This window comes from Podarcis cretensis, assembly GCF_951804945.1.
Source record: "Podarcis cretensis genome assembly, chromosome: 12".
NCBI lineage: Eukaryota > Metazoa > Chordata > Lepidosauria > Squamata > Lacertidae > Podarcis > Podarcis cretensis.
This window is the reverse complement of record NC_137181.1, coordinates 9,931,213-9,957,469: the sequence shown is the minus strand read 5'-3', so window position 1 is coordinate 9,957,469 and position 26,257 is coordinate 9,931,213. Positions and strand designations below refer to the sequence as shown.

General features: G+C 43.2%; 1 protein-coding gene across 2 annotated transcripts in view; it reads left to right on the top strand.

The window, feature by feature from the left end:
- The first annotated feature begins 1,493 nt into the window (after positions 1–1,493).
- WDR48 (WD repeat domain 48) overlaps positions 1,494–26,257 on the top strand; it is a 31,903-nt gene continuing 7,139 nt past the window's right edge. Inside the window, exons 1-15 of one of the 2 annotated variants that reach the window (XM_079946758.1) lie at positions 1,494–1,765; positions 9,159–9,299; positions 10,579–10,657; positions 11,524–11,606; positions 11,882–12,011; positions 12,994–13,082; positions 15,318–15,419; positions 15,833–16,057; positions 17,484–17,558; positions 18,102–18,204; positions 20,327–20,424; positions 21,416–21,523; positions 23,699–23,795; positions 24,795–24,890; positions 25,832–25,937. In XM_079946758.1, coding sequence (XP_079802884.1) covers positions 1,718–1,765; positions 9,159–9,299; positions 10,579–10,657; positions 11,524–11,606; positions 11,882–12,011; positions 12,994–13,082; positions 15,318–15,419; positions 15,833–16,057; positions 17,484–17,558; positions 18,102–18,204; positions 20,327–20,424; positions 21,416–21,523; positions 23,699–23,795; positions 24,795–24,890; positions 25,832–25,937 — 1,580 coding nt within the window. In that variant the 5' untranslated portion in view covers positions 1,494–1,717. The remainder of the gene's footprint in view (positions 1,766–9,158; positions 9,300–10,578; positions 10,658–11,523; positions 11,607–11,881; positions 12,012–12,993; positions 13,083–15,317; positions 15,420–15,832; positions 16,058–17,483; positions 17,559–18,101; positions 18,205–20,326; positions 20,425–21,415; positions 21,524–23,698; positions 23,796–24,794; positions 24,891–25,831; positions 25,938–26,257) is intronic. The other variant, XM_079946757.1, reaches the window with a different exon arrangement.

The window sequence follows — 26,257 nt, the reverse complement described above, 5'->3', positions numbered from 1 at the left end:
CGTCACTGTTATCAGCAGCTGCTTCAGCCCAAAAGTTACTTTCGATTTCCCCAGCATAGGCATAGCCGCTGCCTGTTTCCGGCAAATGGACATAAAAGTTCAAAGTCCAGCCATAAAGCCATTAATTAGATGCTGGCAGGCTGCCCGGAGCAGTAGCACATACCTCATCAATCATCTTGACGCGCAGATACCGTCCGATCCGTCCCTCTGCATTCCGATCCTTTTGCCGGCATCAGATGACTGCGTCTTTGCTCCTTTGCCAGGAGCCCGATTCGACTTCTGGAGTCCATAACCAAAATGTTGATTTGTAGCATCCAAGTGCACAGCGGAATGATGAGGAATACGTGCCAACATGCTCTATATTGCTTTATTTACATTTCAAAGCTGGTAGATTACAGAAAACCATCTTGTCTCTGCCGGAGCAGAAAACTGCATCCTCTCTCCTCTGAAGCTCAGAGAGAATCACACTGAACTGCAAAGAACAGTGAAAAACAGGAAACCAGTGTACGTCACATCCAGTCTCCTTTTCCCGTGGGAAACACAACAGTAATGCTGTCTGTGGAATGTAAACATTGTCTTGTGACAAGCCTTTCGCTGCACTGTGCAGCCTCTTATGGTGTTGCTCATCATTTAGTGTGGTGGGAACAACTTGGTCCTTCTTAAAGTGCTGCTGGATGATCATTTTATATATTTTGCATTGTCATGGTGCTTCTACCCCCACGCCCCAATTTTAAACTGTTGGCAAAATGGATCCAGAACACTTTCATGACCGGTTTGCGAAGCAGTGTACAATTAGCCATATTCTGCATCTATCCTGTGGTTTCTTTGAACTACTGTTTCAATGCATTCTTCTCCAAACCAGCTTCAATCTAATCTGAGGAAAAAGAACGCGCTAGCTGTGTTTCTAATCAGTAATGTGTACACAGCCTTTTCACTCTAAAAGGTGACTTAATAATTGCTGCAATATTGATAATACAGTCAGCAAAGGGCAATAATCTTGGGGGGTTATTTTATGATGTCTTTGTGCTGACCTTTGGGTACTCAACTAATGAAAAGGTGAGGGAACTTCGATAAGTTCAATTTAACTTTATTGTTAGGGGCGCTTGTATTGCCCACCCTGAGGCATGGGGCTGGTCGATTAATACACCAAAATAAATACATAAGCGTGCAGCGCCCTGCTGGTTCTGAGGTGAATCAATGCACCCAGCAACGTACAGGTGAAGTGGGCAACGTGGAACGGAATGTGATATGGGCAAACATGAGAAAGCCCGGGAAAGCCGAGCTCTGACTGAGGTACCACACAGCCGAACCTCGCGCCCTTTTATCATCTCGGTGGGGGTGGGGCAGAGAGAAGGAGCAGCGCGAGCAGCTTTTCCAACTGTCACCTTCTCTCCCTACTGATTAGACCAGCCCCCGCAAATCTCGCGAGACCAAGTACCCCTCCTTCCTCGCCCGGTTCGCCGACATCCCTCACAATAACGGCCGCCATGGCAACCGCGCAAGCCACGCCCCTTCCACTAACGTCCTTCGTCCCTTCCACTCCTGTGACTCGCCCCGCTGCCCGAGATTTGAAAGGGGTGCGGCTGCAGCAGTAGTAGCAGCAGCAGCAGCAGCAGGAGCAGGAGCCTCCTGAGGCGGGACTTCCGGAGCGCCTCCAGCCTCTCCTTTCCCTGTCCACCCCCTGCTCGGACGTGACGACAGAGTGTCAACATGCAAGATGGCGGCTCATCACCGACAGAACACGGCGGGGCGGCGGAAAGTGCAGGTGAAGGGAGTGAAGCGGTGCCGGTTGGAGGGGGAGGCTTGGCCGAAGGGCGGAGGAGGAGAGCGCGGGGGCCCCGCGGCCTCGCTGGAGGGAGAAAGGCCGGGGGAGACGGCGAGAAAGGCGGGGGCCGGGATGAGGAAGGGGACGGGTTGGAGGAAGCGCGGGAAGAAGCCGGGTGGGGGAGGGATGAAGGGCGGAGCGGCCTCAGCTCGGAAAAGATATTCTGGGAGCTAGAGAAATCGCCGCAAGACCCTGGCTTTCTCCTCCCCGTCCTCAGCTGCTGACGCTTTAACGGCGGGAGAGATCGGAAGAAGCTGCTTTAGGGACCCCCTTTGCGAAGTGGTCAGCGTCTTGTCCCGCGCGTCGGAAATAACGAGATTGTGATGCTTTTGGCCTTTACCGCTCCAGGGCTCTGCCTGTGGGTCTTGTATTTCAGCGCGCGGTTTCCGCCACCTGCGCCCCCGGTGTTCAAAACACCAAAGCCCAAACATCTTCTCCACTCACTAGCGAATAGGTTTCGGGCCCGTGTGGGTGTAGTAGCTCGTGCTGGGACGATCCAAGGTCAGATCTTTACTTGGGCACTGGGTGGCTTTGGGTCAGTCACTTGTGTCCCTGTCGAACCTGCCTCACAGGGTTGTTGTGACATAAAGTGGGGGTGAGTAGGACCATGTACATGTCCCAGGGCTCCTTGGAGTAGAGGTGAAAGTTAAATGTTCATTAAACATTACATGAAGGTAGTGCTTTAATTGTGAGAGCATTGAAAAAGTGTGATCTTTACTGCTGACAGTTTGAGGCTACAGTGTGGAATTCTACCACTAATGTCTGCTATCTCCTTTTGAGTAGTGTTTATGTGTGTGTCTGTTCTCACTGTACTTTTTGGCCAAGATTGGTTGCTCAGAGATGACTTACAATTAAAATCTGCGCAGAGGGGAAATGTAGCTTCAGTTGTAGCTTGGGGAAAAGACTGTCGCTCAGTAGTGGTAGAGCATCTGGTGTTCATGCAAAAGATTCTGTGTTCAGTTCTCACCATCTCCAGGTGGGACTGGGGAATGTTTAATGGGACTGGGGAAGACTCCTGTCTGAAATCCAGTCAGTTTGGACAATACCAAGTTAAATGGAGAAATAATGTGATTATTACTAGGCAGCTTCCTAAGTATATGTGTTGGGGTTCCAGACACCTCTAGGTTCCAGACACCTCTGTAGCAGATGGAAACAGAGACTGGCTAATGTGGGCTGTGTGGGCCTTGTTGATGCACTCTGGCTAGACTTGTCATGTAAGGGGAACTTTGCTTGTTGAATTCTGAATGATCTTCACAATGTTCTTCACAAAGAGTCTCAAGAACGTGGTTATGTACATAAAAATTGCTGGCAATGATCAGTTTCCGTGGTTTATTTTTCCACTCTTCTGAGCTGCTTTTTATTCTAGGAGTTTGGAATAGAGGAAAAATTAAAAGTTAGTGTGAATAGATTTTTAAGCCCTACAAGGGGGTTAAAAGGTATTTTAACAATGTTTCTGTGACGATAATGTATCCCATATCTAAACTAACCATTTGAGTTGGGGGGGGTTCTCCACAGACACCCTCAACTTATCTCTGTTCATATCTGTCAATTATTTCCTCATTATGGCTCAGTTTATTGAAAAGTTTATGTAGCAGACCCGTGTGGTCCGGTGCGGTGTGGTGTGGTGTGGTGTGGTGTAATGGTAATGGGCTAGGCTAGGATCAGGGAGAACTGGATTCAAATCCTTACTGCCATGCAGCACAATAGCTGATAACAATTGACCATGACTGGTTCAGTTTTCCATCATCCTTCCAACAACACAGTGACATCACAATATGGAATCCAGTTGCCTACTGTATATGACAATGATTTTTTAGAAACTGAAATGCCTTGATATAGAAGGATGTGTTCCTTTGCCTCTTGCCTTTAAAAGCTGTCCAGGTTAATTTCCATCACCACATATTGTAGCAGCAAATTCCATAGTATGACCATGTGTTGTATCAATAAGTACTTCCCTTTGCCCATCCTTAATCTCTCACCATTCAGCTTTATTGGATGACCTCTGCTTCTATTATTATTATTATTATTATTATTATTATTATTATTATTAATTCACTTATACACCGTCCTATACCCGGATCTCTCAAGGCGGTTCACAAGACCACAACATATAAAATGTAATCAAAAGCAATAATCCAATAGCCCCCCCAAAAAAAACACACACACACACACACATTTAAAATGGGCATAGGATTCAAATCTGATCAACCAAAGGCCTGGTTAAAAAGGAACATTTTTGCCTGGCGCCTAAAGGTATATAATGAAGGCGCCAGGCGAACTTCCCTGGGGAGAACATTCCATAGACAGGGAGCCACTGGAGAGAAGGCCCATTCTAGTGTTGCTACCCTCTGGACCTCTTGAGGAGGAGGCACATGAAGGAGGGCCTCAGAAGATTATCTCAGGGACTGGGTAGGTTCATATGGGAAGAGGCGGTCCTTGAGGTATTACGGTCCTGAGCCATCCTGATTCTAGTGTTATGACAGGAAGGGAAGAGTGAATTATTTATAAATCTCTATCTTTTTTTTCTAAATCCAAAACTCGCCCCAGCATTGTAACCTCTTCTCCCAAAGCTTTTTAACATCCCTATGAAGCCATTGGGAGCAGTCATCAGGAGGTTTTGGTCACAGTGTCATCAATATACTGATGTCAGCTCTGCTTTTCCATTAAACCTGAGTCATGAGAGGTTGCACATAAGGAGATCAGCTAATGGAGCCCAGTTAGTTTTGCCATGACCTGATTATCATTGGCTGGTGGTAACATAAAGATGGGCTTTTTCACTGGTAGCAACTGTGTTTGTGGAATGCCCACACTGCTGAAATACAAGAGGCGCCATCAGTGTTGACATTCCACCAGCTCCTGAAAATGCACCTGTTTAGCCAAGCATTTCCCTGAATTTAATTGTGAATTTATTGTTTTAACTGTTTTTTAAATGTTTTAATTATGTTTCTAAACTGTTTTATTATTTTAATTAAGGGTGTTTTAATAGCACTGTATATTTTAATAATGCATTGATTTGATGGTTGTAAACCACTTCAAAGCCATTTTGGCATATAAGTAGTACATTAATTATAATGCTGCAGCATTTTTGTTGCCCTTTTCTGCATTGTTTCTACCTCTATAAGTTCAGCTCCTGAATTGTACATACCATGCTAATTGTGATTAATAATAATAATAAATATTACTACTCTGCCCATCTGGCTGGGTTGCCCCAGCCACCCTGGGCGGCTTACAGCATATATAAAAACAGCTTTAAAAGTAGTTATGTTAGCCATTTTCCAGGCACTGAAGCCGTCTTAGGGACAGGTTGCATATTTTTGTTAAAAGATCAGCAGTTTTACATTTCAGCTCTTTAAGAACTCTCAGATGAACTCAATGATATCTTACTTTTTTATTTGTTGATAAAGCCTAGAATTTAATAATTGTCACTTCAATTCATCCCAGTTCTTTAAACTCTCTAAGAACGTCAAATCAAGCATAGGTATCTGCCCTATATGTTCAGCTGTGAATACAGATGCAAATCATTTGGCTTCTCTACAATCTCCTTCTTCTATTTCAGCAGATCTTTAACTCCTTTGTTGTCTTTAACCAGCTGTGGACACACTTTGGACTGTATTCTGCTTTTGAAGTACTTAACATATTTTTTATTAATATTTTTAAACAACATAGTGAAATTCTTTAAAATTTCTTCTTGCATTGTGTTGTCAAAGTTTGCATTCCTATGAAAAATTGCAGGAGATATTCCTACTGTTTCCTTCCTTGTCTATACCACAGCACAAATGTTATAAATTCTTGCCTCTCTCCAGAACCATTTACACATGCTAGAGGAATAGAAGTAGTAGTGTGGCATTTGGAGTCTTTGGTCTTACTGTAGCCATTTTTTGTAGTACTCTGGCAGACCTGATTACTAACCAAAGCTTTAGATAATACAGGAATGTATTTAAAATATCGTTCTCATAATCCTTAAATGAGCAGGTGACGTAAGGTCTCAATAATAAGAAAATTGCACATTACTGATGCCTATTCTCAGCAGCAGCAATTTGCTACAATTCTCAGACACTTACGCTAAAGTAAATGGGGCTTAATGGCTTCTTTCCCTATTATGGAATACACCATTATAGTAGTAATTGTAACTATAAAACCTAATTGCTAAATCCATCAGCAAATTTTAGATTTTGGAAATTGCGTGAAATGGTTAAGATTTAGATCATTAGCAGTACTTGTGGGACGCGGGTGACGCTGTGAGTTAAACCACAGAGCCTAGGACTTGCCAATCAGAAGGTTGGCAGTTCGAATCCCCGCGATGGGGTGAGCTGCCATTGCTCAGTCCCTCTCCTGCCAACCTAGCAGTTCGAAAGTATGTCAAAGTGCTAGTAGATAAATAGGTACCGCTCCGGTGGGAAGGTAAATGGCGTTTCCGTGCGCTGCTCTGGTTCGCCAGAAGCGGCTGAGTCATGCTGGCCACATGACCCGGAAGCTGTACACCGGCTCCCTTGGCCAATAAAGCGAGATGAGCGCCGCAACCCCAGAGTCGGTCACGACTGGACCTAATGGTCAGGGGTCCCTTTGCCTTTGTCTTTGTGGGTGGTGAAGTGCCCTTTATAATATTAGTATTCTCTGTGTGGCTTCTTAACAACAATGGTCAACTGCAAATGGTAGACTAGGATTAATATCATTTATTGAATTAAATTGCCTACTGAATAACTGAAAAGGCTTTAGTGAACTGGCCCCAATGTATAGCCAACCTTTCTTCAGTCATGGAACTCAAAGTAGCATTCATGGGATTCCTACATGGTCTTCCATCCAGGTGTCACTCAGACCCACCCTGTTTTTGCTTGGGCAAGGTAGCTGCCTCATGTGCCTCCAGACCATGCTGTAGGAGGCCTTAGCTAACAATTGGTTCTTAAAACCAAGCCAAATGTCTGTCTTTCTGTGGTTAGACATTTCAGTTAACACAGTCTTGATGAATGTGCAGAAATGTCTGTTCTTCTTGATCCCTGCATACAGCTCTGGGCAACATTTGGGTAGATGGATTCTAGTAACAGATAATATTCTCATTGGGGATTGTTCACTTACCTGTCTGAGCCCCAAGCAAGAAACGCTCATGAGTCATACTTCTTGTTGACCTATGATACATAGAACCTAGATGCAGTTTTCTATTTGAGAATATCACTGTGAGTCCTTCTGTCCCCTGGTTCTCATACCCCTGTGTGGCTTTGCTTCCATGAAAGTTGAACTGAGAGGCACTCATCAAGATTCTGATGCATAGCATATTTTTTATTGCCTGTTCTCAAAGCTGAAAGGAGTAGAGTTTGCAATTCTTAATCCTGGATAACAATACAGTGGTACCTCAGGTTACAGACGCTTCAGGTTACAGACTCCGCTAACCCAGAAACTTTGCTTCAGGATGAGAACAGAAATCGCGCGACGGCGGCAGTGGGACGCCCCATTAGGTAAAGTGGTACCTCAGGTTAAGAACAGTTTCAGGTTGAGAACGGACCTCCAGAACGAATTAAGTTCTTAACCCGAAGTACCACTGTAATCTGTTTTATATACTGGTATGGAATACTTCAGGCATATGAATTGCAGAACTTAGTGTACAACTTTGTGTGAACGACACATTATATGTATCAGTACCATCTGCTTGCAAAATGCCAAATCATCCTTTGAAATCTAACTCCTGCAGAGGTAAGCTGTTTTTACTGCACAAAAGTGATAAATCATATAATTTTCCAGAGGGGAAAACACACAAGCATCTTTTGATGCTTGAAATCATTCTGTCATTGGGCTGAAATTAGTGCTCTTGACTCAATTTTGGGGGTTGATTTTTCCTAATATTTGTAAGTAGTACATTTAGCATTCAAGTTGTAGACCTAACATATGAATGCTTAGTTTCTTGTGGAAAACAATGGGCTAGCTTTTGTAAGTGGAATTGTCACAGACTCATAGAATTGCAAAGATGGAAGGGACCCTAAGTGTCATTAATGCAACCTCTTGCAATGTAGGAATCTCAACTAAAGTATCCATGACAGATGACCATCCAACCTCTGCTTAAAAACCTTCAGTGAAGAAGGTTCATTGAAGGATTACAACCTTCCGAGTTGTAATCCTCTATGCTTTAAGTTGGATGTAAGAACTGTTGAACTGGGTGAATCTTCTGAATAAAAATGCATAAGATTCCACTTATCAATCTGCTTTTTATAAGCTGTTCTAAGTTTTATAAGCTGTCTTAGTCTAATTATCACTGTTGTTGTACACCAAGGGTGACAATAAGGTAGATCAGCATCTACTGTACTGGTTTGTCTGACCCAGCAACTACATTCTGGCAGCCTCTCACCCTTTTTCAAACACCCTTGTGGCATTTCCCCTCAGCCTTCTCTCTTTGGGAGTCCTCTGGGCAGCCGCAGCTGCCGCCTCTGGTCTCTGAACTGCCTCTCTCTGCCCCAAAGAGAGGTGCCTCCCCACACTGCCATACAGGGGTCTGGGAAGCATCCCCATGCCAGCCCCAGAAGCACCATTTGCCTGGGGAGCTTGTAGCCAGGACTGCTGCAACAAACAGCTCTGCAAGCCTTTGGGAGGCAGAGAGGGCATCAGAGGAAGGAAAGAGGGACAGAGGCCAGTGGTGCCCTTGGCACCCCTGACTCATCCAAGTGCCACAGCACACTGGTTGAAAACCACTGCTAAGATAGATTGCTGAAAAAGAAAGCTTCACAGGAAACCAGGTGTGGATATTTTTGTGAAAGGATTTGGGAGCTTAGTTCTGGGACTGCTTGCAAATTCCAGGACTCATCGTGGCCCTTAATTCTTTGCTTATATCCACTTGGCTAGGTCACTATTTTGCAGCTGGATCAAATTAATGGACCTTGGATTCTAATGAAAAGACATGGTAGATTCCACAAGCTTGAAGTCCACCCCCCTTGGTGTATGCAGTTCTCCCACGCTGAAGAGCTGAGCAGTGTGATCATATAGTAGTGCAAAACCAGTCAACATTTGCTAACTCTGTGTAAATGTGTGTTCGTTGTTGTCAACTGCACATGCATTTTTCTTGCTCCATTATGTCATTTCCATAAATAATAGAAAGATGAGGAATAATCTTTCCTTCTTCCAGCATTATTTAATGGACTTGGGGCAAAGGCGCTCTCTCTCTCTCTCTCTCTCTGTCTCCCGTTTCTCTAATATCTTAGTTGTTTGTGTATGGTGCACTGGATGTTGATGTGTTCCTGATGATGATTTTTTAAATTAATGGAAAGTTTTGTTGAAAATGAGTGGGCAAAACAAAATACTTCTATCTGAGGCTTCTTAATGCTTTAATTGGATTTCTGTCAACACATCTTAGGTCTCCTATGTAATTAGAGATGAGGTGGAGAAGTACAATCGAAATGGGGTAAATGCACTGCAGCTGGACCCAGCGCTAAACAGGCTTTTTACAGCAGGCCGAGACTCCATCATCAGGATATGGAGCGTCAACCAGCACAAGGTAAACCAAACACAGAAGCTTTGCTTTAAATGTTAGATGCAGCCAATGAAGAGTATCTTACACCGTTAAAGGACACTCTTGTGTTGTATCGGCAAAAACTGCAAATCATTCTTACCAAGTACATTAGCATCTTCAATTTTTTTAGAATAGAAAGCACAGTCACAATAACATTTGCCTAATTTGGTGTAAAACGAAATTCTCTTGTTTGTATTTATATACCATATTTTTCACTCTATAAGACGCACCAGACCATAAGACGCACCTAGTTTTTGGAGGAGGAAAACAAGAAAAAAAATATTCTTAATCTCAGAAGCCAGAACAGCAAGAGGGATCGCTGCTTTCGCTGTGCAGCGATCCCTCTTGCTGTTCTGGTTTCTGGGATAGCTGCGCAGCCTGCATTCGCTCCATAAGACGCACACACATTTCCCCTTACTTTTTAGGAGAGAAAAAGTGACTCTTATAGAGCAAAAAATACGGTACCCCCTTTCAACCAATTTTGGCTCCCATAGTGGCTTGCAACTAAAATTCTCAAAGTACAGGTACATTGACAAGTTTTCACTATTGCTGTTCTATTTCTGAAACTGGTTGAGTGACCCATTGCCTCACTCCTTATTTTCCTGTCATCTGCTGTGGTCTTACCAATCTCCTGGTACCTGGCTAATAGTGAGTTAGTCCAGTCCCATCCAGAAAGTGAAGAGACTGAAGGACTTGGGGAGGTGATGCTGGCTAATACTGAAAAGAGCAGTTTCCTTCAAATCCAAAAGGTCTTCTCATTCCCTGGAGTTTTAGCACATAGCTTTTAAAAATAATTAGAGTGGTTTGTTGAGAGCTAAATTCTGGCTTCTTTCTTGAGCATCCTGAGTGAGATTCACTAACTCAATTATGCTGTTAAAATAATTGCTCTGACCGCCACCACCCTGTCAGAATGATTTTGTTTTTTGTTTAAGAATCTGGGATACAGTAATAACATACAAGCTATTTTTCTATGCCTGAGCAAGAGAAAATGAAATGTTTGAAAGCAAATTTGTCAAATGATGAGTGATTTCTCCCTCCCCTCCCACTTCTGTAACTGAAATCTGGTGGTGATGCTAGATCATATTAATTATTTTCCTTAATCTTTTAATCTTGAGATCAAAGTTATGGTTCATGGTTTGATTTGGTGTTTAATTGCTGCTCTTTCTTTTGTATTTTAAATTTTAAATAAAAATTGCTCTGAATACAGCAAAAATGGCACCATGAAACAGGAGCAAGGACTCACAATGGTTTTTTTTTATTCCAGCAAGACCCTTATATAGCATCTATGGAACATCATACAGACTGGGTGAATGATATTGTACTCTGCTGCAATGGCAAAACGTGTAAGTGCCTTTTAAAACACTAGATGATTCTTTTGAGTTACATGTATATTGGTAAATCCTAATTTATATGGTGTTTTTCTGTGTTCTCAAAGACATGCACTGTCTTAGTAATCTTACAACAACCTTGTGAAGTACCTTAGTAGGTTTATAGTCTCCTGCTTTACAAAAGAACTTGAAGTACTGTAGTTTCCAAAAGCCGCTTATCACAAATATAGCAAAGTAAAACATTAATGATGAAATGGCAGAAATATCATAGGAAATTAATTAAAAATCAATAGGAAAATGCCTGGCACGTGTTTAGCTGGCACCAGGTGCTATGATGGGAGGTGGTCTTGTGGGTCCCACCAGAGGGAGTTCCAGAGCTGTGAATATACCAGCTCTTGTATCATTTCATATGAGTTAGGTAAAGGTAAAGGTACCCCTGCCCATACGGGCCAGTCTTGACAGACTCTGGGGTTGTGCGCCCATCTCACTTAAGAGGCCAGGGGCCAGCGCTGTCCGGAGACACTTCCGGGTCACGTGGCCAGCGTGACATCGCTGCTCTGGCGAGCCAGAGCCGCACACGGAAACGCCGTTTACCTTCCCGCTGGTAAGCGGTCCCTATTTATCTCCTTGCACCCGGAGGTGCTTTCGAACTGCTAGGTTGGCAGGCGCTGGGACCGAGCAGCGGGAGCGCACCCCGCCGCAGGGATTCGAACCGCCGACCTTTCGATCGGCAAGTCCTAGGCGCTGAGGCTTTAACCCACAGCGCCACCTGCGTCCCTTACTTGCAAGTAAATGTAAATTCTAGTTCTTGAAGGATGGACAGATTCTCTTTGCTACTTCCCGCAGAAACATAACCTGTTGTAACTTTTTTTCCTTCGTAGTGATATCTGCTTCATCCGATACTACTGTTAAAGTATGGAATGCGCATAAGGGATTTTGCATGTCAACACTAAGGACCCACAAGGTAACAGGAAGCATGGAAATGCCATAAATAATAAGTACCGTATTTCTCCGTGTATAACACTAGGTTTTTTCCCTAATAATGACAAAAATTAGGGGGCGTCTTATACACAGATAGTGCCGAGGCCATTTTCTTAAATCTGAGTCCCCCAAAATTGGGGGCGTCTTATACATGGGGGCGTCTTATAGAGGGGGAAATACGGTAATCACTGTGATTGTCAAATCAGGAGTGCCAGTGTTCTAAAGTGCCTTTTTGTCATATCCATTTGCTTATTTTAGGATTATGTGAAAGCCTTGGCGTATGCAAAAGATAAAGAGCTGGTGGCATCTGCTGGGCTGGACAGACAGATATTCCTCTGGGATGTAAATACACTAACAGCACTGACTGCCTCAAATAACACTGTCACGAGTAAGTACCCAGAGGATTTAAGCTTATGCTGATCTGTGCAAAGCATTTTTTTACTGCCATGGAGGGTGTGTGTGGATATTTTGTAACCCCACAACTTTCTGGAGCAATAGTTCACTACTGAAACAAAATTGCTAGAGTAAGCCTTAACAGGCAGTTAGAAATGACTTCAGTCAGCGTTCAAAGGTCAGTTTTTAAACTTAACAATATCAGTTAAGTGATATAAAAGGATATGGTCTGAAGACACGTGAGGTGAAGCTAAGTGGGTCTGGTCAGTACCTGGATGGGTGACTGCTAGGAATGGCATGTATTCCACCCTGGGTCCCATAATGCAAGAAAGATGAGATATAAATAGAAGGAAGTAAATAAAATGCAAGTCAGTGTTTCCATTAATGACAGGGACACTAGCTGGACCCATATATTCCTGGAACCTAGACAGAAGTTGCCTACAATGGTTCTGGCTGTAGAAACACATAGTCTTCATGGGCTTCTGTTTGAGTAGATGCCCGGCCACCTGAGAGTGGGTGAGGTGGGGAAGTTTGTAACAATGTCAAATACACTTGTTTCAGTGTGTCGTGGTGTCTGTCAGCCATTTACTTATATGGGAGAAAATCAAGTTCTCTGTTGGGATCTTAGTGTTCCCACTGGGGTAAAGGTACAAACTTGTCGCTCTCAGATATCTTACCATGTGTGATGAGAATTGACTTTTTAAAACGTTTACCTCAAATTACAGCCCTTAATATACTTTGCTTCTGTAGTATGGTGAAAACACATTGCAGAGGGTATTGCATTGCTCTAACAGCAGCCCAATAGAGCATTTAGTGTGACCATTATAAAGAGAGGAAATGATGGGCTGAAAAATGTATGGTGGCAGCAAAATGTAAATTCTTAATGCCGAACACTACTTAAATTGGTTACTCCAAGTTCTTGCTCTTTCTTGGTCTGAAATATTCATCCAATATGATGTTTGATTTGTTTTCTATAGCTTCTTCCCTCAGTGGGAACAAAGATTCTATCTACAGTCTTGCCATGAATCAGATGGGAACAGTCATTGTATCAGGGTCCACTGAAAAGGTAAACAAAACACAAACACAGACACACTGGTTTGGTGAAAAGATTGCACACAACTTCTATATAAATTTCAAATCTTTCAGTGTTCCAGTGTCTGAACAGGAATATCTGTCCTGAACAATTATTTTATTAAACATTCCCATACTCTGGGAAGACTGCGCTTGATGTTGTTAGGCAGACATTTTGTCTAATCCAACAGGATACGTATTGGAGCTGGAGGGTTTATAATACAGCCTTACCCCACTAAGCTGCTGGAGAAGTTGATCCCATATGCTGGTGCTGAAGTGCCTGCACTTGGTCCTCTTCCTTCGGAAAGTCTTCCTCCAATATAATGGGCTGAGGGGAGTTTAGTGGTTACAGTACAATTGTTATCCCTACACACACACACACACACACACAACAAAACATGTTTGTGGATATCTTTGGGAGAAGAAAAGGCTAAGGAGTAAATTCTACACAAATCCGGAACAGATCCGGACGCACCTTGGACACCTTCTGGCAACTCCTGAAGCCAATGTTGTGCCAAATGTATTGCTCTGCTTTCCTTTGGACCACATCAGCCAGGCCAAGAGGGGTCAGCCCAGGACTTCCATGCACACTGCCCAGGCTTGCCCCCTGGGAAGGTCACTTCAGTGCTGCTAACGCAACAGTTTAACTTCATTGCCGGAAGAGCACTCCATTGTCTCTCGAAACAGACGGATGCCAACGTTGTACATGTACGTGCACGTCAACACCCACAGAATAGTAGTCATTTAGAAACTATTGAGGACGACATCTTGCTGACCCCTGCTGCCTCCAGTTAAGGATAAGAAACCTTTTTCTGCTATAGGATTCCATTCCATTGCGGGAGAGCTTCTGGGGGCCTCATGCCGGTGAGGCCAAGGTGTGCAGATCATTGGATGTGACTTACCTATGGACAGTACAGTGGTACCTCGGGTTACATACGCTTCAGGTTACATACGCTTCAGGTTACATACGCTTCAGGTTACAGACTCCGCTAACCCAGAAATAGTGCTTCAGGTTAAGAACTTTGCTTCAGGATGAGAACAGAAACTGTGCTCCAGCGGCGCGGCGGCAGCAGGAGACCCCATTAGCTAAAGTGGTGCTTCAGGTTAAGAACAGTTTCAGGTTAAGAATGGACCTCCGGAACGAATTAAGTACTTAACCCGAGGTACCACTGTATGCTACATTCCAGGCACACTTGTCAGAAGTTTCTACACCTGCCCACCCATCTCTCCATCTAGGCAAGCAGGAAGCATCATCATAGTTCAAGTTGTATTCAAGCAAGGCAAAAGCAATTGAGTAGAGCATGGAGCTGGACTCATGATGGTGTGGCATATTGGGAGCCCCACATTCTGTCCCCAGCCTGAAGTTCCCCACCTCTGTCATAGTAGGAGGCCATTTAGCAGAACCAACTATTCTTTCTCCCCTACCTTCCAGACATTGGGAATCATGAGGCTATTATTTCGGGTGGTGGGGAGCCTGCCATTGTTGTACAGTCATACCTCTTGTTACGTTTGCTTCAGGATACAGTGGTGCCTCGCAAGACGAAATTAATTCGTTCCACGAGTTTTTTCGTCTTGCGATTTTTTTGTCTTGCGAAGCACGGACTTTGGAAAAGCTTCAGAAATCACCAAAGTCTTCAAAAACCTCAAAAAAGGCTACCACACCGCGTGCTATGAGTTGCTCCTCGAAGTGAATGCACGGTTTTAAGAAAAAGGAAACAAACTTGCAAGACAAAGGAAACAAACTTGCAAGACGTTTTCGTCTTGCGAAGCAAGCCCATAGGGAAATCCGTCTTGCGGAGCAACTCAAAAAACGAAAAACTCTTTCGTTTTGCAAGTTTTTCGTCTTACAAGGCATTCGTCTTGCGAGGTACCACTGTACGTTTTTTCAGGTTGCGTCCCGCGGCGACCCAGAAGTACCGGAAAGGGTTACTTCCGGGTTTCGCCACTCGTGCATGTGCAGACGCACAAAATGACATCATGCACATGCACAGAAGTGGTGAATTGTGACACGCGGGTTGCGTTCCTTTCAGGTTGCGAACGGGGTTCCGGAACGGATCCCGTTCGCAACCAGAGGTACCACTGTACTTTCTAAAAGAGTCAAAGAGTCTGATGCCTATTCAAGAAACCTAAATTGAATCAGCTTTAGTTTGAAGGCCCTTTAAAAATTAGGAAATGAGTCTGGATCACAATGCTATTGTAATATATCAGAGTTTTTTTTTCCCCTCAACAGGTATTAAGGGTTTGGGATCCAAGAACCTGTGCAAAGCTTATGAAACTCAAGGGGCACACAGACAATGTTAAAGCTTTGCTCTTGAACAGAGATGGCACACAGGTATGCATTTGATATCACATTACTGTGAAGGCTACTAGCTGTACGGGAAAGATTTCTCTCTGTGGTGCAATAATATCCTCTCAGCCCTTTGCATTGCTTATTCCGCAAGATCAGCTTGTGAGTTCTTAATAAGAAATGTGTTGAAACAAACACAATACATTTTTGTTTCATATTTGAGCAAATATCAACTGTAACTAAATACTTTTATACTTCGTTAAAAGAATTGTTTGGCATGGATAAGTTTTTTGTGCGTGTTATTTCTGTTGTAAAATGAAACTGTAACATTCTATAGGGAAAACAGATTGAACGGAAGGAAGACTGGACTTGCATGTTGACTTTAGAAAGCTAAACATTTACTCACTATTTTATTGGATATGTAATTGTTTTAAACTGAACAACCATTCTTGTTACAGTGTCTTTCTGGCAGCTCTGATGGGACTATCAGACTCTGGTCCCTTGGTCAGCAGAGATGTATAGCTACATACAGAGTCCATGATGAGGGTGTATGGGCACTTCAAGTAAATGAAGCCTTCACTCACGTATATTCAGGTGGAAGAGACAGAAAGATATACTGTACAGATCTACGAAATCCTGATATTCGGGTGCTCATTTGTGAAGAAAAAGCACCTGTCCTTAAGGTAATATACATAAGCATTCCCCCCCCCCCATCTACATCTTGGTAAAACTTACTATCAGTAGAGCTGCAACCTCCTTTTTTCCCATCAGATACAGCTTGACTGTTCTGGCTGGCAGTTGTAGAAATGCATAATACAACTTGGGACACCATTTGTGGAGAGGGGGCGTAGTTATTATTATTTATTCAATTTGTATACCGCCCTTCATCTATAGGTCTCAAGGCAGTCCACAGCATAAAAACAAGATAAAAACACAAAATAAATAATAAAAATAAGAACAACGAAACAGTAACCCCTCTCTTCCACCTCCCACAAACACTTTAAAAAGGGTTGAGGATGTTAATCAGCCAGAGGCCTGGTTAAAGAGGAATGTTTTCGCCTGCCACTTAAAGGTGTATAATGAATATGCCGGCCAAGCTTCTCTAGAGAGAGCATTCCACAAATGGGGATCTTCCTCATTGCTGGCATGTGTAAGAAGCTGAGAGATAAATACTGGGCATTTTTAACATAAACATGGTGGATTTTTTTTTTAATGACAAATGTTGTTTTATTTATATAGTTTTTTGGCTTAAATATAGACTATTATTTTTCTAAATTTGGATGTGTTAACTCCTGTAACTTAATAACAAGGCCAACCTTTGGACGGGTTCCACAATACTTGAGCCACTTACCATCTTAGAGTAATGACAGTGTACAACCAAACTAGAAATACAGGGTTGCTGAAATCTGCTCAGTCTTCGGAAAACACATCTAGAAAGTACAGCTTTATTAAAAAAAATATCATGCCGTCCTCTGAGATGGAGCCTTTGTCTTTGTGAGATGGATTGTCAATTTTGAGGAAGATAAGCAGGAACATATAGTAGATGTTAGAACAAGACTGTGTGTTGTGATAAATCTCATCTGTAAATTCAGTTTTTAAATACATCTGTACACTATGCATATAGAAACCTGACACCTGAATTTCAAAAGCAAATCTGTCAATTGTACTGGAACTGTTGATTTTTTTATTTTTTATTTAATCTGAAGCCTAGTTCTGCCCTGAGTTCTGTTCCTTCTTACTCCTAGTGAAACATGTGGCCCCTTTCAGCACTAAAATTCTATGATTCTATGTTCCACTTGGTATAAAGGAGTATACTGTACAGTGGTACCTCGGGTTACATATGCTTCAGGTTACAGACTCCACTAACCCAGAAATAGTACCTCGGGTTAAGAACTTTGCTTCAGGATGAGAACAGAAATCATGCAGCAGCGGCACGGCAGTAGCGGGAAGCCCCATTAGCTAAAGTGGTGCTTCAGGTTAAGAGCAGTTTCAGGTTAAGAACGGACCTCTGGAACGAATTAAGTTCTTAACCCGAGGTACCACTGTATATTGTATGGGTGTGCACCAATAGAAAGATAATGCAACACTTCTCATTTCTTGATTGTTCAGATGGAGCTAGATCGATCAGCTGACCCTCCTCCAGCACTCTGGGTTGCAACAACAAAATCGTCTGTGAATAAGTGGGTAAGAAATTAATTAAACCTGTGTAAATTTACATATGCCCAGTTGTGCATAATTGATCCTTCCTTGATAATCTTGGGAAGCTCACGTGAGCAGAGTTGTAGAATCCCTCATTTATAAATGGAACTCTCTCCATTCTACCAAAATATACATGCATCCATCACTGGGCAATATCCAGTGTTGGTCAAACTCACAAGTAGACCCATTTAAATAAGGGGCCTCCTTTGAGGCTAACATTAGATATTACCTACTGACTCTTCTGCTTTAAGCACTTTGCATAGAAGAGTGTGGCATGAGTGAAGCTTGCTGCTTCTGCCTTCTGGGCCAGTTTTGCACCTTGATTCATCAGGTCCTCTACTTGTGGCACAGTGTTGTCCAAATATTTGTAGTTTTTTCACAAGGGCCATCATGGAAACTGGACAAATCGTTCCCCCAAGGTGGAGAAAGATCCTTTGAAGAAGGGGGCAGAGGCCATGTTGTGCAGTGGAATCTAATTATGATCCTTTTACTTCTTCTCCCCTTGCTTTCATTTTATTTATTTTTTAGACTTTGAAAGGAATTCACAACTTTAGAGCTTCAGGGGACTATGACAACGACTGTACCAACCCAATCACACCCCTTTGTACACAGCCTGACCAAGTTATTAAAGGTGCGATTAACACTGGGGGAATTACTTAGAAGTAGTGCTTTGGGGCTGGCAGGGGCAGCAGGGGGCAGAGAAATAAACAGTGCTTGATCCAGATTTAATCTTTCTGCAAAATCTTGTGTAAATGATCAATCTGTTCCTTTAAGCATCGGGGCTTTTGTCATCTGCATTGGTTGGGACTAAGCAAAGGGGGCTAGAGAGTCCTGCAAAGTACAGAATTGCGGCTCTTCGACATTTGGGTCCTGTCAGGCAGGAACTATCTCTCACTGACTTATGGGAACCTTGTTTTGTTCTGTGTTTTGTTTTGTGTGTCTCCCCCCCCCCCCCCCCCGCTACCACCACTTTAAAGTAAAAACTTGCCAATTCAGGAATCCCGGCCTAGGCACCTAGTACTGCACCCAGACTCCATATAAAATTCTGCATGGTGCTTCCAGAGATGCAGAATATTACCGTATTTTTCGCTCTAGAACACGCACCTGACCATAACACGCACATTGTTTTTAGAGGAGGAAAACAAGGGAAAAAACATTCTGAATGAAACAGTGGATGTATCATTTTTGTGCTTCATGCTGTGGCCACAGACATGTGATCTGATGGTGAATTTGGGGTGACCCAATGCAAAAATCCTGAGGATCAATGTGGATCCATGTTTTGTTAACCACGTTTTTGCACCATTGCAGCCCCAGGCAACAGTGGGTGCGTGATTTTGGGGGGGCAGGCTGTAGCCATGGACATGCTATGTGCTCTGATGGTGAATTTGGGGTGACCCAATGCAAAGATCCTGAGGATCCATGTGGATCCATGTTTTGTAACCACGTTTTTGCACCATTGCAGCCCCAGGCAACAGTGGGTGCGTGATTTTTGGGGGGCAGGCTGTAACCATGGACATGCTATGTGATCTGATGGTGAATTTGGGGTGACTGAATGCAAAGATCCTGAGGATCCATGTAGATCCATGCTTTTTAACCACGTTTTTGCACCATTGCAGCCCCAGGCAACAGTGGGTGTGTGGTTTTTGGGGGGCAGGCTGTAGCCATGGACATGTTATGTGATCTGATGGTGAATTTGGGCTGACCCAGTGCAAAGATCCTGAGGATCCATGTAGATCCATGCTTTTTAACCACGTTTTTGCACCACTGCAGCCCCAGGCAACAGTGGGTGCGTGATTTTTGGGGGGCAGGCTGTAGCCATGGACATGCTATTTGATCTGATGGTGAATTTGGGGTGACCCAATGCAAAGATCCTTAGGATCCATGTGGATCCATGCTTTTTAACCACATTTTTGCACCATTGCAGCCCCAGGCAACAGTGGGTGCGTGATTTTTGGGGGGCAGGCTGTAGCCATGGACATGCTATGTGATCTGATGGTGAATTTGGGCTGACCCAATGCAAAGATCCTTAGGATCCATGTGGATCCATGCTTTTTAACCACATTTTAAGTGGGGAGAGAAGGAAAAACACAGAAGGGACAAGGAGCAGGAGAGGGGTGTGCAGAGAAGCAGCTGGCTAAGAATGCAGGAGAGGGGTAGGGAGGAAAGGAAGGCAAAAGTTTTCCCTCACCTACCCACCCAAGCCAGCTAGCTCGCGCTCTCTCTCTCTCTCTCTCCCTCCTGCATGTTTTCAGCTTTCCCCTCTGTTTGCCTGGAGGGGAGGGGCTTTCCCTGCTCTTTGTTCCGTTTGAGCAAACACAGCAAGGAAACAGAGATGGGTGGGCAGTAAAACCCTGAGGCAGAATGCCGGAAAGCAGCCGCTTCCTCTTTTCAAGTTTCCCTTCTAGGAGACGCGCGGTTTGATTTTTGCCTGCTTTTTTTTGCCTCCCCTTGCACTATTTGGCTCCAGGGACCACACATTCGCTCAATAACACGCACAGACATTTCCCCTTCCTTTTTAGGAGAAAAAATCTGCGTGTTATAGAAGGAAAAATACGGTAATTATTCCTGTTCCATCTGAGTAATGAAAAATTAAAAACAATTCAAAATGGCATCTTCTTTTTTTCTTTCGACTGATCCTTTCCCACGCAGGTTTTGTGTGTGTCTTTCTGTGTTACACACTTTTACAGGCTGAGAGATCTGCGTGGATGGTCTGATTTACTTGGGTTCCCCCTCCTTTTTTTCTTTTTCCTTAGGGGGTGCTAGTATTATTCAGTGCCACATTCTCAATGACAAAAGACACATATTAACCAAAGACACAAACAACAACGTGGCGTACTGGGACGTGTTGAAGGTAGGTGCCGAGTGACTGGTCAAATATGTGTGATTAGGTTGTCTTATATTAGCTGCTTCTTCATATACAGTGGATTCATGTTTCCCATGTAGCTTGGGTTGGTAGATCCCCTTTAGGATGGGATCCACCAGGTGCTGCTTTGGAAGAACAAAAGGGCCGTTTGGGGTGGGAACATCTTTTACAGCTGGTTTTTGGCCATTTTTTATAGTTCATACTTCTTCATAGCTTTCCATTAGCTTTTGTAAAAAGAGAAGTACTTCCTGATTAAATCAATAAACTCATTAATCCCTTTCTTAAAAACAGAAGCTCTAAATTATCTTAGAGCACATTTCTTCCTCTCTCCTTCAAAAAACTACCGTTCCAACCTATCAGGCAGTAAATTACTGCTGAGCAAGTTCCTGGAGAAAGGTCAGTAGCGACGCCTCTTATAGCAGTAATTTACAGTAACTGCTAGAGTGTTTTAAGAGAGCCAGTTTTCCTTGCTTGAAGCCCCATTGGGTGTGTATTTTAAACAAATTGGAAATGTATGGTTGTATCGCTCAACTGATAGCAAGGCGGCTCCATCAGATCAGGGGAACTTGGGTGGTGGGGGAAAGGAATTTTGATCAATTTCTCTCCTTCCCCCCAAAAAGCTCAACAACTTTGGTCAGTCCAATGGGTAGATCACTGCCGGTTTATTTATAGTGGGAGTAGATCGCAGTCTCTTGGAAGTAGGGCATGTGCCTGCTCTAAAACTATTTTGGAGGATTGCGGACCCGACTTCAAAAGGTTTGGGGACTCAGAGGGCTGCAAGGGAGTGGAAGAAATGTTGAAAGCTGCTTTCCTCCCCATTCCTCTAATGGAGCTCTTTGCTATTGGTCTGAGTGGTGCAACTCATCCTAAACATGAGAGAGCATTCAAAACAAACTCTGCCAGGGAGTGCAAGTTTGTTGATGATATGTGGTACATCTGTGCTGCATAACCTTTTCTGTTGTTGTTGTCTTACAAACAGGCATGTAAAGTAGAAGACCTTGGAAAAGTGGACTTTGAAGAAGAAATTAAGAAAAGGTTTAAAATGGTTTATGTGCCAAATTGGTTTTCAGTAGACTTAAAAACCGGGGTAAGGCACACTTTAATTAATTTTAGTGTTGTTGAGGTAATTTATATCTCATCCTTCCTTTGGAGCTCAAGGCAATATATATATATATATATATATATATATATATATATATATATATATATGGTGACAGCCACAATGTAATTTTTAGAACAGCCCTTCGTGGTGCATTGGGCTGAGACATTGTGGTTAGGAGACTGTGGGCCTAATTAGGCTCTGCAAGGGACTTATGCACCTTTTAAAAAGGACTCCTACTGGATAAAGTCAAAGGCCCATTTACTGTATTTTCTGGCGTAGGAGACTACTTTTTAACCTAGGGAAATCTTCTCAAAAGTCGGGGGTCGTCTTATACGCCGGCTATAGCAGCAGCTCCTGCAGCAACTCCCCACCAAAGGATAAAACGACAGCAAATTAAATCAGAGGACACCAAGCTCTCTAGATGAATGAAGCAGAAATACGCTTGAAAATTGGCCCCAGAAGCCCCCGACCACTGGGAAGTGGAGTGGATTTCCAAGCTGGACTGGAGATTGGTTTTTTAAATTTTTATTTGGTATGCATTGGAAGAGGGGTAGTCTTTTATGGCGCGTATATCCCAAACTCTATATTTTAACTGGAAAAGTTGGGGGGGGGTCTTACACGCCGGAAAATACAGTAGTTCAGTGTACTGTTCTCACATTCACCACCTGGGTGCCCCTGGGAAGCCTGCAAGCAAAACACGAGCACATCAGCTCTCTCTCCTCTTGTGATACCCAGCATTTGCTATACGAGACACACTGCTGAGAGTGGAGGTGGAATATAGCCATCATGGCTAGTAGTCAGTGATAGCCTTGTGCTCCATGAATATTTTAAAGCCACCCAAATCGATGGCGTACACTACATCCTGGAGGAGCGAATTTCATAGTTGAACTGTATGCTTTGTGAAGGAAGTACAGTCGCACCTTGGAAGTCGAAGGGAATCTGTTCCGGAAGTCTGTTCGACTTCCAGAACGTTTGGAAACCAAAGTGTGAAGCTCCTGCAGCCAATCGGAAGCTGTGGAAGCCCCGTTGGATGTTCGGCTTCCAAATATAGATCGCAAACCAGAACAATCACTTCCGGGTTTGCAGCATTCGGGAGCCAAAACATTCGAGAACTAAGCTGTTTGAAAACCAAGATACGACTACTGTATTCTGTCTGTCCTGAATCTTGCAGCATTCAGCTTAGTTGGATGTTCCCAAGTTCTAGAGAGAGGAAGAAAAACTTCTCCCAATCCACACTATACTTAATGTTACACATCTCTTACCATGTCCTCCTGGGCTCTCCCTTTTTTCAAAACAGTTACATCAATTTTAATATTAAATATATGAAATTGGATTATGCATGTTGTATACATGTGTTTCCTGCAAGAGGAAGGGACAAAATGTCTAGGTGCACAAGGAAAAAAGTGTGTGTTTTAAATTAAGCAGAGGTTGAAGTTGTGTGCAGATACCAGTTTGCAATCTGATGTTCAAGAGAGTCCCTGAGGAAGTGCGGTGGTTTGAAGCACATTGGTCATATGCCTTTGGTTTGAGATGGTAGTTCTCTTGAAAGTAACCAAATATAGTCAAGTACCTCTTTGGAGTCTGCATTGTTAGTTGCAAATGTTGTGCCAAATTCCTTACACAAGCATTTTTTAATCTCAAAACTTCCTTATTGAATCACCTGTCAATCACTATGGTACCATTTTTCTTTCGGGTTTAAACTGGGCTACAGAGGAAGTTCCTTGCCAAAAGCAGTGCTTGACATCACTTCCCATCATCTTCCCTCTCGTTTCTGGCAGGGATTGGATGACCAGTCCCCATGGGATTGATAATGATTTTGTTTTTTATTTTCAGCAGCATTAGCGTTTGAAGCCTTTTCTTTTGTTGTGCGCAGTTGAAAATGAGGCATACATTTGTTTGAGAATTTGCATTTAGCATGTTGATGAATACTAATGACTGTGGAAATGTAGTGAACAACTGTTCAAAGATCTTGCTGTATGGCCTTGTAAAACTAATACACAGATACTAATGTAATGATGAGATGACAGATCTTGTCATCTGCATGTAATCCTTGTATAATCAAAGTGTGCTTGTCAAAGTTTTCTGTAGGTTTGAATGTGTAGGTTTTGTTCTTAATACAGTATTCATACTGCATTCCTCCCAATGGTCTTGTTTTGACAGATGTTGACAATTACTTTAGATGAGAGTGACTGCTTTGCAGCTTGGGTCTCAGCAAAAGATGCTGGCTTTAGCAGTCCAGATGGCTCTGATCCAAAATGTGAGTGTGCGTTGACATTATTTCATTAAACAACAAAACTCCTTGTACCTTACCATGTTTCTGAAAAGTGTATATAAACCTATTTGGCGATCTCCCTATGCCCCGTCAAATGCTCAAGAGATTTTTTTTTCTTTTTCTTTTTAATTCAGACTTCTTGCTGTGGCAGTTTGTGTTGGCTTGGTTTTCTTTGGAAACTTAACCCTTGCGAGGCTCAAATTGCCTAGCCTGTCTTGGTCCACAATTCTGCACTACTTGTAGCAATGTAATCTGAGACTGTCACCAGCTCATCCACTGCATGGACTGGAAATTTGGGGCGGTATTCAATGAACTCATTCCATAAGCTCAGGGATTTACACGTCACCCCCTCTTCCCCCCGTGTGTGTCCAGTGCCCTCCCCAAATCTGCTCCAGACGGTTAGGGGAACCCCCTGAACAGATTTAGTGGGCAGGAGGGAGGAGGAAAATCTGTTGCACAAGCATATATCCTTGTGCTGGTGGAGTGAGTTAATTAGCACTTCACTGGACGCAAGCTATTACCCTGATCTTGCAGGCAAACCAGTTTGCCGTATCAGTACTTCAGTTTTCAACAAGTGCTCTTCAGTGAAGGCTCCTTTTGAGCTTTCAGTTAGAAAGGATGAACTAAGGTCCAGATCCAAAGAGCTACCTCAGTGCATACAAGGACCTGAGCCTGTCCTGTGGGTTTGCCTCTTTGAATAGCAAAGTCCCGTGCTATATGATAAACCTGCTTTTGAAAGTTCCCTCGGTTTCCAAAGAGGTTTACGTTGGGAGGGGCTGTTTTTCTGTCCATAAAAACAAGGCAAAAACAGCCCCTGTGGGTATGTGGAACAAGCTGCATGGTTCTTTGGATAGCAGCCTTAAAAATGTCTGTAACTAATACTAATAACATGCTAGTTTTTTTAATTAAAAAATTCATTTCTAACTTTTATAAATACCGGCGACAAATTCTTGTTTTCTTTCCCTTCTGTGTTACAAAATGCAGTGAACCTGGGAGGGCTCTTACTGCAAGCTCTCTTAGAGTATTGGCCTAGAACCCACATCAATCCTATGGATGAAGAAGAAAATGAGATGAACCATGGTGAGTGATTCTTTGTGCTGCGTGGAAAGGTTAGACTTTCCTTTCTCTTAGCATATTGGCAATGCCTTCCTGTACGTATAGTAAGCTTTGATACGTAAATACGGAGTATAATCCACATCTGATCCTACTAGCAAGAGAAAATGTAGCTGGGTGCCAGTTCTCGATCCAGCTTTGTTGCTGGAGACCTAGATAGCCCCAGTGGCTAGAAGCACTTTTTACCAGCTGCAACTGGTATGACAGCTTGGCCACAGCAGTTTTTGTGCAATGGTTAATTCAGGATTGGATTACTGCACCGTGTTCTATGCGAGGCTTCCCTTGCGCTTGATCCGGAAGCTGCCGCTAGTGCAGAATGCTGCAGCATGGTTGCTGACAGGGGTGAGACCCTGCCAGCATATGACACATCCTTTCAGAGACCTGCCCGTTTGCTTACAGTTCAAGGTGTAACTGGCCCTTGGACCAGTTTACTTGTGAGATCACTTTATCTTATATATACCCAATTGACTGCTTCACTCTGCAGAACTGACACTTGTTGCAGGTGCCACATAATACTTGTTCCACCTTTGTAAGAAATTGATCTTTTAGTGTAGCGGTGCCTGCACTTTGGAACTCCCTTCGTACTCCTTTCAGCTCCTGCTAAAAAAAATGTTCAGGCAAGACTATCCAGATATGTGTGCTAATCTGGTTTTAGCTGATCCTTGATTTTATTTTATTTTAATGTTTTAATTGGTTGTTTTTAACTGTTTTTGCTCATAATTTTGTTTTATTCTTTTTGTCGATTGCTTTGAGGCTTTAAGCGGTGCATAAATCTTGTAAAGTAAAAAAAAAAAAACAAATTTAAAAAATTTCTTGCGGTGAAGAAAATGGAACATGCTTGTTTTGAACTGAATTACTACTGTATGGTCTTATTACTATGTGGTCCATTTCTCCCCTTCCTATAATAGTGAACGGTGAGCAGGAGAACAGAGTACAGAAAGGAAACGGATATTTCCAAGTGCCACCGCACACGCCAGTTATTTTTGGCGAAGCTGGAGGACGCACTTTGTTTAGGTACAAAAATTCTGAAAAAGAATTCTGGGGAAGTTGGGGTGGAGAGAGGAGCACATCTGCCGTCTTGTGTTTAGGTTGCTGGCTTATTGGTTGTAAACCGTGTGACAGGATTTGGAAAAACAAATGATGAGGAAACTTGAATTCTTTGATGGCGTGACTTAGTGACAGTGCCGTGACTCCAATCTCACCTCTGCCATTAGATGGCCTTAGGGAAGCCACAGCCAGCCAGCTTGTCCATCTGCCATAGGGGATCTGTGTTCACAAGGTTGTTGTAAGGACCACTAAGAAAGTATATAATAAGCAGCATTACCTTTTAAACC